General features: G+C 38.1%; 1 protein-coding gene across 1 annotated transcript in view; it reads right to left on the bottom strand.

Annotated features, from left to right (window-relative positions):
- Positions 1 to 15,514, bottom strand: part of pdia5 (protein disulfide isomerase family A, member 5) — a 58,235-nt gene that overhangs the window by 16,410 nt on the left and 26,311 nt on the right. Inside the window, exons 10-12 of the mRNA XM_051711096.1 lie at positions 10,439 to 10,510; positions 8,494 to 8,630; positions 4,899 to 4,969 (exon numbers count right to left, since the gene is read on the bottom strand). Of these exons, the coding sequence (XP_051567056.1) occupies positions 4,899 to 4,969; positions 8,494 to 8,630; positions 10,439 to 10,510 (280 nt within the window). The remainder of the gene's footprint in view (positions 1 to 4,898; positions 4,970 to 8,493; positions 8,631 to 10,438; positions 10,511 to 15,514) is intronic.

Here is a 15,514-nt window from a genome sequence, read left to right as displayed (position 1 = left end):
CAATGTGGCTGATTTATTGAGAAAAGATCTCCATTTTTTGAGGATCAGATTGCATTTCTGAAATTTAAAATACCATCAAAAGTTTGGACACACATGACTGAGTTTATGTTTCTCATGATCTTAAAGGGATATTCTGGGTTTACTATATTTTAAGAAAAAGCGGAACACATCAAAATTGATTTTTGTAGTAATCAACATTTTGCCACAAATGTTGTCGAATTAGTTTAACTTGAATTGAACCCCGAATATTCCTTAACCTCTAAAGGCTACTGCTTAAATACTTCAAAATTTCGTTTTGTAAACAAATATAACTTGTCCCTGCATATGAATTTGTTAAGAAATAAAACTACAATTTAGAATTTTAAAATTTAATTTATTTATTTATTTTAAATGGACGAGTTGGACCAAATAGTGAAGGAAAAGCAGCCAAGAAGTGCCCAGCATTCCCTTAGATTGAATGCATCCTTCAACATGGTTTAAAAAGCATCCCAGGTGGACACCTCATGAAGTCAGCTGAGAGAACGCCCAGAGTGTGCAGAGCTGTAATCGGGTATTGTTCGGGAAACACCTATTTTTAGCATTCTGTTAGGTGCCGTTAATGGCACAGAAATGACACACATCATCCTTTATAACAAAAATGCAGTCTGCAATACAGCAGCCAATATGTCACTGGCCATTTTTTCTATTTCTTTTTTAAGACATTATTGAGAAGAATTGCAGCTTGAAAACAGCTTGGAAAAAAAAAGCAGGATTTCTTTTAAACGGGACTTAATTTGAGTGGAAGTAGGCGGGAAGAAAACCATAAAAAGGTCAGGAGCAGAGAAAACATCTGCAGGAGCAGGTAGGTGGCTGGGAACAGGAGGTGAAAATCAGTCCCGCACAGACCTCTAGTACCTCGTCATTTAGAGATGCTCATATTTAACCCAATCACTCTCCAAAAACTTTCTAGCAATTATGGAACTCATTTAGAGTTTCAAATGTCCCTGCACCGCTTAATTAAAACCATGAGGCTGCATTAATTTGAGAACAAAGTGAGTTGCCATTTTAATATTGATCGAGTACTATGTTTGAGAAGACCTCCTGCAGGTGGAGGAGATGAGATGTGTAATTATTAAACGCTCGGGAGAGGAGATCAGGGACGCAGATATAAAGCGGCTATGTCACATTCTAACCTCATATTTAAAAAACGCTTTCTGTATATTCACAACCTAACTTAAACCTCTAATGGTTCCCACTAGAGTGGAGAGATCTTTAAAAGCCATTTACCTACTCAGGATGTGATGTTACATCCAAACCACCATGAGTGATTACCTTTGACCCTCATTCATAATTCTATATGACTGTCATCATTATATATCATTGTATAGTTTATGACAACATACACTGGTGGCCAGAAGTTTGGAATAATGTACAGATTTGGCTGTTTCAGAAGGAAATTGGTACTTTAATTCACCAAAGTGGCATTCAACTGATCACGAAGTATAGTCAAGACATTACTGATGTAACAGCAAAATCACTATTAGAAAAAAGTCATTTGATCAAATCTAGACAGGCCCCATTTCCAGCAGCCATCACTCCAACACCTTATCCTTGAGTAATCATGATAAATTGCTAATTTGGCACTAGAAAATTACTTGCCATTATATCAGACACAGTTGAAAGCTATTTGGTTCGTTAAATGAAACGTAACATTGTCTTTGTGTTTGTTTTTGAGTTGCCACGGTATGCAATAGACTGGCAAGTCTTAAGGTCAAAAATGGCAAAAAAAGAAACAGCTTTCTCTAGAAACTCATCAGTCAATCATTGTTTTGAGGAATGAAGGCTATACAATGTTTGAAATTGCCAAAAAACAAAACACTGAAGATTTCATACAAAGGTGTACACTACAGTCTTCAAAGACAAAGGACAACTGGCTCTAACAAGGACAGAAAGAGATGTGGAAGGTCCAGATGTACAAATAAACAAGAGGATAAGTACATCAGAGTCTCTAGTTTGAGAAATAGACACCTCACATGTCCTCAGCTGACAGCTTCATTGAATTCTACCCGCTCAACACCAGTTTCATGTACAACAGTAAAGAGAAGACTCAGGGGTGCAGCCTTATGGGAAGAATTGCAAAGAAATAGACACTTTTGAAATAGAAAAACAAAAAGAAAAGGTTAGAGTGGGCAAAGAAACACAGACATTGGACAACAGATAATTGGAAAAGTGTGTTCTGGATCTTAACCTCATTGAGCTTTTGTGGGATCAGCTAGACTGTAAGGTGCATGAGAAGTGCCCGAAAAGACAGCCACATCTACGGCAAGTGCTACAGGAAGTGTGGGGTGAAATGTCACCTGAGCATCTTGACAAACTGACAGATAGAATGCCAAGAATCTGCACAGCTGTCATTGCTGCACATGGAGGATTTTTTGATGAGAACTATTCGAAGTAGTTTAAGAAGTTCTGATTTTTTTTTCTGAAATTGTAATAGTAATTTTTCAAGTTATTAATCTCCTGACTATACATTGTGATCAGCTGAATGCCACTTTGTTGAATAAAAGTACCAATTTCTTTCCATAAGAACAAAATCTGTACATTATTCTAAACGTTTGACCGCCAATGTAAATTCAACACAGCTGATAAAATTAGTGAAGTTAGCACTACTTGAGAACCAAAATACCTCTGGAATATCTTTCTAAATCTTTTATTCCAGAATGTCCAGACAGCATGATCTTCGCTAACATACAAATTGCCATTTTCAATTTACAATGCAACTCAGGGGGAGATTGGGAATGATTATATAAACATTAAAGGGATATTTCAATAAAACAATAAACATTCTGTCATCATTTACTATTCCCTATCTATTATGTTGTTCCAAACCTGTATGACTTTCTTCCATCAAACTCAAAATGAGATGTGAATGTTAACATTCTGCCAAACATCATCTTTTGTGTTCCATGGAAGAAAAAAAAAAAGTAATGTGGGTTTGGAACAACATGTGGGTGAGTAAATGATGACAATTTTCATTTATGGGTGAACTATCCCTTTAAAATATTTTTCTCTTTATGAATTAATAGTTCATGCATCAGAGGGTAAAAGACAATCAGTCTACAAGTTGTAGAGACAACATGCAATCTGCAAAGTATTTTGATTAAATGAAAGTGTAATTATTTGGCACAGCTGTGTTTTCACAATTATACAGCTGCAGAATGGATTGTCATTATGAATGTTTCCTCAGCTTACACTCAATTAATTTCCTCTATTTGTACACATCTGTCAGTGGGAAACCTTAAAGCTATGATGAGAATCTTGGTCATTATCACAAACAAAGGATTTGAGTTTGTGAGCACCAACTCCTCAGGGGGTAAATAATCTATAAACAGACATCTATCGCTGACCCTGTATCTGTGAGCCTGTTAGAAGTTTGTGTGTAAGAGTAAACCGACCAGCACTTGACAACCAATACACAAATGCATCTCATTAAAGTAACGCCACCACATTTCAAGGGCACAATTGAGACATAAGCATGGCTACTTGAATTTCTCCGGCATCCACTTACAAAATGTCATGTTCATAATGTCCTACATTTTTTATGCATATTTAAATACCCTTTTCCCAACTCTCAGCATGATGCAAATTGGTAATTCTTTAAAAAAAAATCTTGCCATGCAGGCCCCCCTCATTCAAATGTGTGTAGGGGCCGTGAGCAAATGGAATGAGAAAAATAAATGACTTCAGCTCTCTCAGGGGATAAGGTGTGAGGACTACAGCATGCATTAGATAATGTATAACGTGCTGTTTTTGAACTCTGGGAAGAGCATCACTCCAAGCGGCTCCAAGCTGAAGGCTACAGGGACAGCAGAGGAAAAGGGATGAGATAATTTCTCCAACGACGAGGCTCTGGTGACTTTGTTGGCCTGCAGCTCTGGACCAGAGAGGAGAGCTAATACAGCGGACACACCCATAAAATGAGAACCAAACCACTTATTCACACAACATGGTCAGAGATAGTTTTTTGTGAATTGTATGGTAGAAGACTCATATTGTAACTCTTCAGCGCCAAACTCATATCAACATATCATATAGAGTTGGAAATATTGGATCATAAGTTGCAGTAGTGTCAAGCGTTATTTTCGGATTTGCCGTAGAGTGTTTTCAAATTGTCTTGAGTAATGGACAATTACAATTTGCTTATTTTTATCAAGGCAATTGCATAGACATTTTACAAGGAATGCCTCAGAGTGACAATTTCACAATTGGAACCATTTCATTAAAGGTGAAGTGTGTATTTTTTATGTTAAAAATACTTTCTCCTCTGCCAGCTTAATATGCAGAGACAACTTCAATTATTTCATTGGCAGGTTGATTTCCCCAAATAGTGTGAACACTGTGGCTCTGTGGTGCCCTTAAAGTGTTCATGACATGTTTATTTTTTTATTATTATTTTAATATGTTTCTTGAGGTTCACTTATAATTTCAGTAAAGGTTTTGCACAAAAACAGTCAATTATTTGTAAAATGTGATAATTTCCACCATCATTCTGAACCTCTTTCAGAAACGCTCGGTTTTGGTGCTGCTTCTCCTTTAAGACTCTACAGTAAACGGCCACTGTTATGATTGGCTCTCTGCTCTTGACTGACCTGCTCTCTCCTTGCCATCTCTAAGCTCACTGCTACTGGGTGGGGCTATTGAAGTTATAAGGTAAAGCTTTGTGTCTATTTTGCTATGTTTAAATCCCTTCTGCAGAATTCCTTAGATTTTCCCCAAAAATCAGTGCACAAAATGCCATCTGGGCCTTTGCCTTGCAATGCCAAAGGATGTTAGACATATGTGAAACACATCTAACATATGAAATATACAGTATGAGCATTATAAAATTCTCATTTGTCAGAGTGAAGTAAGAGGGAACTCACATCTGGGTCTTCGTTGAGTATCTCAGCAGCTTCATCATACTCTGGCTTCATCTTCTTACAGTGGCCACACCCTGAGAACCATAGCAGCAAAACAAGGAAGGTCAGGCGTAGAAAATAATTTAAATCATTCAAATATAAATAATTCAAACACTATAAACAAATAACAACAAATGCTGCTCGAAACACTGCTAATTTGTATGCTCACTCCAAGTTCAGACAGTCAGTCCAGAAACTTGATAAATTGATAGGCTGTCGATCATTAAATCTTTGCTGGTGATGGTCATACAAAAATTGTGATTAATGATTAACACATGATTTAATGATACGTTTTTCTATTTATTTATTTATTGGATGTTTCTCCCCTTTTCCTCCCCAATTCGGCATGCCCAATTCCCAATGCGTTCTAGGTTCTCGTGGTTTTCCTGCATCGGAAAGAGAGACATGAAATTTCATGCCATTCTTTAGATGGAAATATGTGATTGCAATTAGAGCACATTGATCAGTTAGCTCAAATAATGCTTGAATAAAGATTAGATCCAATTATTGCAATCAGGTGACTATGTACAGTGATTATTCCTGTGAACAGCTGTACTTTCTGATTTCCACTGGTCAGGGTGTCCTGGTTTAATGGTTTTAGAAGGTTCAAACTCAAAGTCTAGCAGGTCTACCAGCTTAACCAGATGAACCCCAGCTTGGCCATGGTGGGATACCAGCTAGACCAGCCAAACGAGATTAATGCATTTAAAACCAGCAAACCACCTTAGGCTGGTTTAACTTGTTTTTTGGTCTTACGTTTTAGATTGACACTGTACGAAAACAGTTTAACAACTCAATATCCTGGTGACAGTGACTAAAATCTGCGACAGCATGTAATGAGAATGTGTCCAAAGAGTTTCTAATTCTACACCTGTTACATAATCAAAATGGCTGTTTCAGTCAAAATAAGCCAGAGATAACTAAGCCAAGTGTAGATTCATTATGTATTTATTAGGGTGGCTTGACAAAGTCAACAATGTTATTCTTAAGACATGGTTTTATTTTTTTATTTTTATTTTAAATCCCTACACCATGACAAAATATTCTGACTTTAAGACGAAAGCATTTCAAGCTACATACCAAACTTGGCACAGATCTTCAGATTGTTCCAACTCGGGTTGCTATGACTTTGGTAACTGATCAGAATCACAGTTTTTCCACAGGAGACAAAACTCCCCAAAATCCAATAGACTTAAATAAATAGAATGATCAAATGGGCCAAGACCTTAAAAAATGTCAAAAATTCAAATGTAAACAAGGCCTTTAATATGCTTTAACGGGAGATCAGCAGTTACAGAAATACTCAAACCAGCCCGTCTGGCACCAACAATCATCTATGCAATTATTTAATCAGCCAATCGTTTGGCAGCAGTGCAGTGCATAAAATCATGCAGATACAGGTCAGGCGCTTCAGTTCATGTTCACATCAACCATCAGAATGGGGAACAAATGTTATCTCAATGATTTGGACCATGGCATGACTGTTGGTGCCAGACAGGCTGGTTTAAATATTTCCATAACTGCGGATTTTTATGCACAACAGTCTCCAAATGGTGCCAAAAACAAAAAACATCCAGTGAGCGGCAGTTCTGCGGATGGAAATGCCGTTGATGAGAGAGGTCAACAGAGAATGGCCAGACTGGTTCGAACTGACAAAGTCTACGGTAACTCAGATAACCTCTCTGTACAATTGTGGTGAGAAGAACATCATCTCAGAATGCTATTCTGAGATGCGGGTTGGCGCTGTTTTGGCGGCACGAGGGAGACCTACACAAAATTAGGCAGGTGGTTTTAATGTTGTGGCTGATTGGTGTAAAAACGCAACGTCCCAAGAAATTGAAATACTACGGACACCCTCGTATCAACCAATCTGTGTCAGGTAGATTAATTTGAGAATAAAATTGACAAAACAACATCATACAGTGCACATGGTGTGATACAAGTGCAATTCATATAAGATAAACAGATGGACAAAATGTTCTCAGTGTTTCTTGAAGTTTCTTTGCTGCTTTAGAAAATCCATTTGTAACTTTGTCTGCTCTTACAAAAAAGTACAGTGACGGCATCAGATCGTCATACCATGGCATTGATTTATTATTACCATTTCAAGTACCATGGTATTTACATAGAATCTTCAAAGAATACCACAGTTCTCACATGGTGCATGACCAAATAACAGAGTTATCATAGTAAGGGGCAGTTCACACAATGTTTCTTGCATTTAGTCTACGCTATTTTTTTTTTTACCTTTGTAAATTTGCACCAGATGGACAATTTCGGACACAACAGAGCGCTTCGTGCCATGAGCACCATGTTAAGTCAGAATTAGTTATAGATCAGTGGATCAAAGTCATTTTAAAGTAATGGACCAATCAGATGAATGTAGGGGCAGATAAGCACCTTTAGTTTGATTGTGTACTGTACGTTAGCAATGGTATGTAGGACTTAAAGTATAAAAAGTATTTATAAACATACCCATCTGTTCAATTCCGCTATGCTCCATCTAGCTGTTTTTAAGGCAAAAACGTTCTGTGTGAACACACCGCTACCATGTCCAAAACACCAAGTTGATATAGTGACTGTGATTTTGCCAAGGATGATGTGTTCCTGGATCAATTGTTGGTTCTGGAATAACATTCCTGTCAAACAAACATAGGCCTAACCCTAACCATTAACCACCCCTAAAATCAGAGGTAAATTTATAAGTGTTGTTCAAGCCCCAACGCAAGCTTTCAGCCTAAAGGCTGGGGTGCACTTCCTTTCTCTGCAAAGTATGTGCTGTGCTGATGATGAAATTTGTACATAGGCGTAGCAGCACATGGAAAACAGAAGCATAGCTTTGGTCTTGAAGGTGCTATATGTAAGATTGACAACAAGTGTATGAAATGGGTACTGCAGTCCAAATTCAAAATATTGGAAAGTTGTCTGCCCCGCCCCAGACTCTAAGCTCATGCGGGTTGCCAGAATGTTGACATGCAAATTAGCCAACTCAGTATCAGTTTTGAAGGATTTCAGGGCTTTAAGCTGTCTCCATCTTCTAAAGGCATCTCCAATATTTATCCTTGTTTTATTATACCTCTGGTCATGGTGGTTTTTAGATGGATGGCGAGGCTTTTTAGGTCGGGTGGAATCTGTTATCTCTGATCAAGTTTGTTTGCTGGCTTCCATGGCTGCAGCACGCAGTGTTGTTTGCCTGCAAACTTGTTCAAATCTGGCAACCCGGCGGTGTTGAAATATTATTGGGGAGTGGGCAGTGGGCGGGATCACACAGGCCAAAACAAACAGAAATTCCGGTCCGGAATGGACACTTCAAAGTAGAACATACTAGCTGTAGCATTGTTATCGGAGATACCAGTAGTTCAGCTTAGCATGTTTCCTAATTCTCTAATGACATATTATGGTCATTTTATGATTAAGTACAGTAAAAATATTACATATAGCACCTTTTACCCTAACCCATATCCTAAAATCTGATCGGTTAATAGGAATGTTGTTCCAGGACCAACGAAGATGTTCATCCTTGAACATGTCCTACATGTATTGTGTTGCTGCTACTCACAAGGAGCGTAGAACATGACCAGGACTGAAGGATGCTCCTCCAGGAAGGTATCAAAGGACTCATCCGTCAGATGGAAGACAGCGGAGTCTGACTCTGACCAGGGCACCTCTGGAGTTTTAGGCTGTGGAGGCTGGGGACTGCACAACATATTAAAACAAGGAATTAAAACTTCTCCTTTAGTCTTTACGTCTTTGTTGTCTTAGAATTTCGATGCACAGTCTGAAACAGCTTCAGTATATGACTCAAAGCTTTCCAATGGCTAAAGCAAGATAACAAAGCTTCGAGTTGGACAATGCTGGTTCATATTCTCACCACTGGTTTCAGCTCACTGCATCTTGTGGAGAACGGTCACACCCGTATGACTGAAGAGAGCTGCTCTGAACCAGAGATAAAAATGGGCTCACACTCAAGACCGCACGCCCATGAACAGCCCACAATTCGTTCATAGACAGTCTTATGTATAATGCACACAAAAATGGCTGCATGAATTTGCCAGTTACAATCTGATTGGCTTGCAATTTCCAGAAGTCAGGAGGCATAATATTTGACCAGTCTACCCAGAAACCAAGTCATTTTTATGAAGCAACGTGCAGCTAAAGTAAAAAAAATAAAATAAAATAAATAAAATCACTGGATTTGCCATCGTTTGAAATTAGTGACATCAAATCTTTGACAGAAAGCAGAAGTGTAAATTCCACTTTCTGAGCAATGTACAGTGTGAGAAATAATCCATACTTTTTACTTTTGGACAGATGAATTTTGATCAAAAAAATCTGTAAACATTTCTGCCAATTTTTCCGTCTGGTACAGCCATTCGCAGATTGAAATTGGTTCCATAATATTTGAGTTTGTTCTACACTGGTCTATTATCAATTTAAGATTTAGCTGTCCCTAAATGGTACATAAAAAACAAAGACACAAACTGTGATTGGTCTCTTTACAAGCCGGTCAAACAATCTCTTCCTGTCAACTAGACCAGGCTTTATGCCAATAATCAGAAGCCTGGCTACGCAAAACTACCTACAAACAAATACTGCGTCTTGTTAAAATTATTAATTAAAAACTTTAGCAATACAAATATTGCTAAGTACATTGCAAGTACATTGGCTTGGTACATAAGTATACAAATTTCTTCCGGTCTAAACAACAGTCAATTGTTGTTCTGCCCCAGACTTTTAAAATACAGAACTAGCAGTGTCAGTGAAAAACTTGATTGTGATATTGGAGGACTGCCACAATAACACTGCATGGCTATAAATTATATGTAGCATTGCATGCACAGCCCTAGTAATATAACCATAACGACGTCTACACAGACAGTACAGAACTGTAAATTTCTTTCAGTCTGTTGGATACTGTTTAAAGAGAGCTTAAAGCCTCATCACATCTCTGTTAGGAGACACAGATGAGTGTTTGCGTCCAGTGTTTTACAGCCCACATCATCTTGAAAGAGCAGTTCACCCAAAATTGAAAATTCTGTCATCATTTATTTAACCTTGTGTCACTTCAAACCTGTATGCTGTTATTTTTCCAGGGAACACAAAATGCAGTTCTTGCCATACAATGAAAGTTCATAGTGACCAGGCCTGTCAAAAAAGCAACATAAAAGTAGTCAATTTGACTTGTCCACTATATTCCAACTCTTCAGAAGTCATGCGCTTTGCTTTGTGTGAGAAACGGACCGAAATTTAAGTAGAAGATAATTCAATAATAATCTTTACCTTATTTGTAGCTTTATAGCCCGTTCACGATGATAAACTATGCACGATTCTTCAAAAGTTGCTGTTTTTGTGTTCACAGAAAAATTACAGCATATGGTTGTAACAATGAATGAAAAGAGAGTTTTTGAGGTTGTGTATGTCTGTTTGCCTAAAGGAATGAAAATGCAGCTACAAATGTTGAGGTTTTAAATAAGTGCAATTTATTGGGTGATTCAATTACTCACTTTTTCAACCAGTCAGCGATGTCTTTGGAGGTGGCTCCATAATTCTCGTAATTATGCAAGAACTTTCCCTTTCTTTCAGAAAAAAAGAACAGAAAGAGCAAAATTATGTTAATCTTAAACTGTCTGTGGAAATGTAAACCAAACCAAATTATAATACAGTATGTGAAAATAGACATGATTTTAGAAATACATTTTAAAAGCTGTGGCCTAGTGATTAGTGCACGTGCTTCAGACATGTTGAGCTGTGGTGCTCGTATGGTTGACGCAGGTTTGATTCTGGCCCATGTCGTCTCCTCATGATTTCCTGTCCTCTCTCAACATTCACTATTGAAATGTGGCCATAACCCCCACAAGTTTTTAAAATGTTATTATGTTTAACGGCTTATGTTAAAGTTGTTAGTATTGATTTTTAAAAATGTACTTCATATCTTCTTGCTCTACAGCTTAGCATGCTAAATGAGATATGGCAATGTTAATTCACGCTTATTTTCCCAACACAAATTGCGCCAGGCAGCTTAGGATATTTGTATTGACACACCAAAGCACTGAATTACAACAACCTCCAAGACCGCTGCTCGCCTCTTGCCATCCAAGATAAACATTTTAAATGAGTGTTAGACTCAAAGCTAATTAAGCCATTTGGCCCAGGGCACGGAGCGCAATCAAAGACCCCAGCTAACGGCCTTTGTGCTCTTTGCTAATCCATACAACCACAAGTAGACAGGATCACTAATACACAGAAATGCATATTTATTCAGCTTTGTGCAGAAGACAGCTTCATGCACTGGAAACTTCATCAGTTTTTAACTGATCTGCTCATATTCTGTGACTGAAAATAATCTGCTGCAAGTGAGAGAGCTAAACTGACACGCTGCCAATGGACAGCCATTTGTAACTGTCACTAACCAGTAGGGATCCACATGTGTTTTGGCAACCTAACCCAAAAATAAATAAATAAATAAATCAAGTGGAAAACCCATGCCCATCAAACAGAATTATTACTTTAGTGGCAGACTGCAGCTTGATTTTCAAGTCTGAGAAAGTCGTGCAGAACTTACACATTTGACCTTCAACATCCATACAGGGTGATCAGTGTAAGGTCTCTGGGATTTTGTCAGTACATACATCACTTCACATTGTGTGTCATGGCATGTTGACGTCAGGCATACTGAAGATATTCTGTGAAGTCCTGTGCATGTATACGGTTCTTCAGTGTTGCATGGGATGCATAAGGAAGTCTTAATATTATTAATTTAAACTAGAATCAATCTAGAATAGAATCTAGAATGAATTGAATAGAAAATAATGTTGAATTTACAAATGCAATGAACCCCAAAGAGGTGAGTTCAAATGGTGGCAGTCCAAGCTGTTTTATGGACAGCTCACCTATATGCTTTTACATTAAATTAGTACTTATTAAACACTCTAAGTATTTCTGTAGTTTAGCTCTCATTTATTCAGTCCTTTTAGATCAATGTTTAGAGAGAAGAGGGTGTGCAAGATGAAGGAGGAGGAGGCAGGAAATAAAGCTATTTTGCCTAATTCAGACAGGTCATAGCAGAATTGTGCAATGACCCATTAAACAAAAATCTCAATGTTTTTGCACTGTATTTATAGTCTGATACTGGAAACTTTACACACCAATGGGACCTTCAGTACTTCATCTGCAAATACAACTTTTCTTTTCATTGTTATTTATTGTCTGGCACCTAGATCTCAAGCATCATGTCGTTGCTGTCACCTTTGTGGGCTACTGAAACAAACTATTTCAAGGGAGCAGTGATGAGGTGGAGTGCTATAAAATAACTTTTGGGTGAAGGGCTGTGTTTAATTAACCTTTCAGTAATTAAAACAACTGAAATTATGGGAGATATTAACACTGAATAGAGGCTGAATATGCACAGTGCCAGTCACAAATCTAAATGAGCAGGCAAAATGCTTTGGACAGATTGGACCACACAGAGAAGGCAGATTAAAATTTGATTATAAATTAAAAGCCTATGATAAATCATTCCTTTTGCTAGGGCTACTAGTGCAATAGCATGCTACGCATTAATAGCTGCCCCAAAAATGTATATTCAATGTGAAAGTTAAAACTTAATTTATATCTAAAGCAAAAGAGGGAAAACTACAATTTCATTGACTTTTATTTATTAAGTGTTCTAAGTGCTGGTCATTGGCAGCGTTCCTCAATGTGGCTGTTACATGTTACTAGTAACGCATGTTGCATTCAGGTTATTTTGTGGAAGAAACAATTAAAGTAATATGTTACTTTATGAATATACACCATAACACCCGTTTTCCTGTTTCAAATAATAATGCACCTTACTTCTCTACTTATTAACTGACAAATACGATTGAAAACCTAGATTACTCCAACTGTAATCAACAAAGTTGTACAGAATACACAGCAAGTGATGCAACATCTATACAAGGGTATAGTCATTGCATGCCAAAGCAATGCTAAAACACCACCACTTTCCAAAAAAGTAATTAGTTACTTTTTTGTAGGAGTAGTGCAATAGTGCAACTTGTTACTTTAAAAAGAAATATTTCGCAACATTGGTTAAAAAAAAAAAAAACACTTTAATTTGCTCATAATTAAAATTGCAACATTACCTTTTTTTCCCCAGCGCCAAAAATGACTCGTTCAATGATCCATTCTAAAAGGATTCATTCTAAACTCCAACTTTCAGAGAGCCTACTCTGCTCTGATTGGTCAGATGTCCCAGTCTGTTGTGATTGGTCTACCACTTAGTGTAGAGTTTGAGGGCGGGTCAAAGCTGTTCGCGAGCAGCCAATGAAGACCAGAGGTGGGTTTTTTTGTTACCAAATTATGTAGGTTAGTACAGGATGCAAGTCTAGAATTACTAACGACTCGTTTCAGGTGTTCAGAATCGGTTCTTTCTTTTGGGAGTCAATAACTCCATTTGTCGTGCACTTTGATTTTTGAAACTTTGCAGACTTTTTTTACATTCACAAACAGCATATAACACACTACATGAAAGGTAATATTTGAAAAAACATAATAGGTGCTCTTTAAAATAATTTTCTAATAGAGAGTAGGAGTGGACACTTCATATTGTACAAAAGGACCTTCCCATTGTCATGTCATTTTGACCGACCACTGTGTTAGTGAAGAATTTCAATTAAAGTTGTAATGACGCATGTCATATCATAATGCAGAACTTGCTTATTTTTTATACAGCAAAAGGAAAATAGGGGAGAGAAGTGTAAGCTGTGACACATTCACATTGTCCTCTGTGAAATGAGAAGGATATAATTAATACACTTAATTATATTTCAAGATGTCTGTTATGAATTGAAATTAGAAAACAGCATCTATAGGGTAAAATAAATATGATTTCTCAAAAGAAAAAGTTGTCCAGTGATCCAATATGAACAATTTAAATTTTAAATAAAAATATTAACATATGAGCGGTTTTATACAAAAAAATAAAATAAAATAAATACAAAAAATTAAATAAATAAAAAATAAAAACTTGGTAACACAACAATAAGGCTCTGTATACATTATATACATTAGCTAAAGTATTAGGTATTATAAACTAACAATGACACAACAATGACAATTCTTTACAACATTTACTAAACTTGGCTAATGTTAATTTCTAAATATACAATTGTTCATTGTTTGTTCATAATATATCAACTAATGTTAATGCACACAGTACCCTTTCATGGAACTCGAGCTGCGTATGAACGATATGGGACATCGTCCAAGTGTCACATGGTCTGAAGCCCTTATACAATCACGCCAATTTGTTGGCTGATGGCGCTTGCTTCATAAAGGCTCTCGCTTTTGCAGTGCATGAATTGTCTTAGCCCGTGTTTGTTTCTAGCGACTCACGTCGAAGCGAGGATTAATTTTCTTCCTTTTGAATGGCAAACACGTAAGGACGTCGTTGACACAGCGTACATTTCAGAGCAATTTCAATGTGGTTTTTCCAAACATTACAATTGACCAACTAGGACAACGATGCTTCGAGCCATTTGGGATTTCAGCTTTGTGTCCGAGAAGACAGGAATGTGAACAGACATCCGAATCCTCCTCGTATTTGTCACCCTCCCCCTGAGCGAAATCGTGAGTCTCGTCGGACATGCTCTGAGGCCTAGCTCGACGACCATTTTCTGACGAACAACGCGTGCGAGAGACCATGCACATCGTGAGCCGTCGCCATAAAACGCTGTATGAGAGAATTCGTTGATGGATGGTAAGGAAACAAAATGGGCCCCTTTGTCCCGATTGTCTTTTTCTGTCATTCTGGGAGAATGCACATATATAAGGCAATGGAGGAGTGGCCTCAGCCACTCTCTCTCTCTCTCCCCTCCCCACTCGAAGCACTGCTCGTGGCAGAGGGGATCCTGCATGGACTGGTGAACCCGGCAGCAGAATGAGGGGGCTGGAATAAGAGAATATTCCCCAACCGAGTGATAGCGAACCAATGCATGGAGTGCTTCGTCTGTGCCATTATTTTCTCTGGATTCTATCAGGAGATGCAAGGTACTTCATCTTGATTTTTCTTTCGCCCGTTTCGTGGATCATACGGGCGTTCTAGTGAGAGAAGAGACGAGCACTGGTTTCACTTCTCGATTTTTCGATGGCGGCATGGATGTCGCTCTTTTCAAACAGTTGTTGGATCTACACACATTGGTTTTGCAGTCCAATCAAGCGCATCGCGTTGAGTGCCCTTTTGAGTTCACTGGCTCCATTTGGACTTTCCCTCGGTTTCCCCCTGCGGCACGCACTGGGGAAAGAGTTGGTCAAGGCAATGCTTTTATTTGCGAGGTTGAGAGACCTCCTACGAATTGAGGTTAGCAAACGCTACCCCCCCCCACATCGCGTCTCACAGACGAGCACTTGGGGTTCGTATCGACGCAGTTTTCTGACCAGCTGAAGTCCGCTTAGGTATTTATTGATGAAGCGGAGCTCACTATTGAGTCAAGTTTACACGCTCAAAGTTGTGTCTGTCTCCTCCCGTGAATAACATTGTGAATTAATGTTGAGCATTCTCAACTAAATTCTTTATCCAGAGTGTAAAAGCACTTTCTCTC

The sequence above is a fragment of the Myxocyprinus asiaticus genome, chromosome 11 (genome assembly GCF_019703515.2).
Source record: "Myxocyprinus asiaticus isolate MX2 ecotype Aquarium Trade chromosome 11, UBuf_Myxa_2, whole genome shotgun sequence".
Lineage (NCBI taxonomy): Eukaryota > Metazoa > Chordata > Actinopteri > Cypriniformes > Catostomidae > Myxocyprinus > Myxocyprinus asiaticus.
This window is presented reverse-complemented; position numbering and strand designations above follow the sequence as displayed.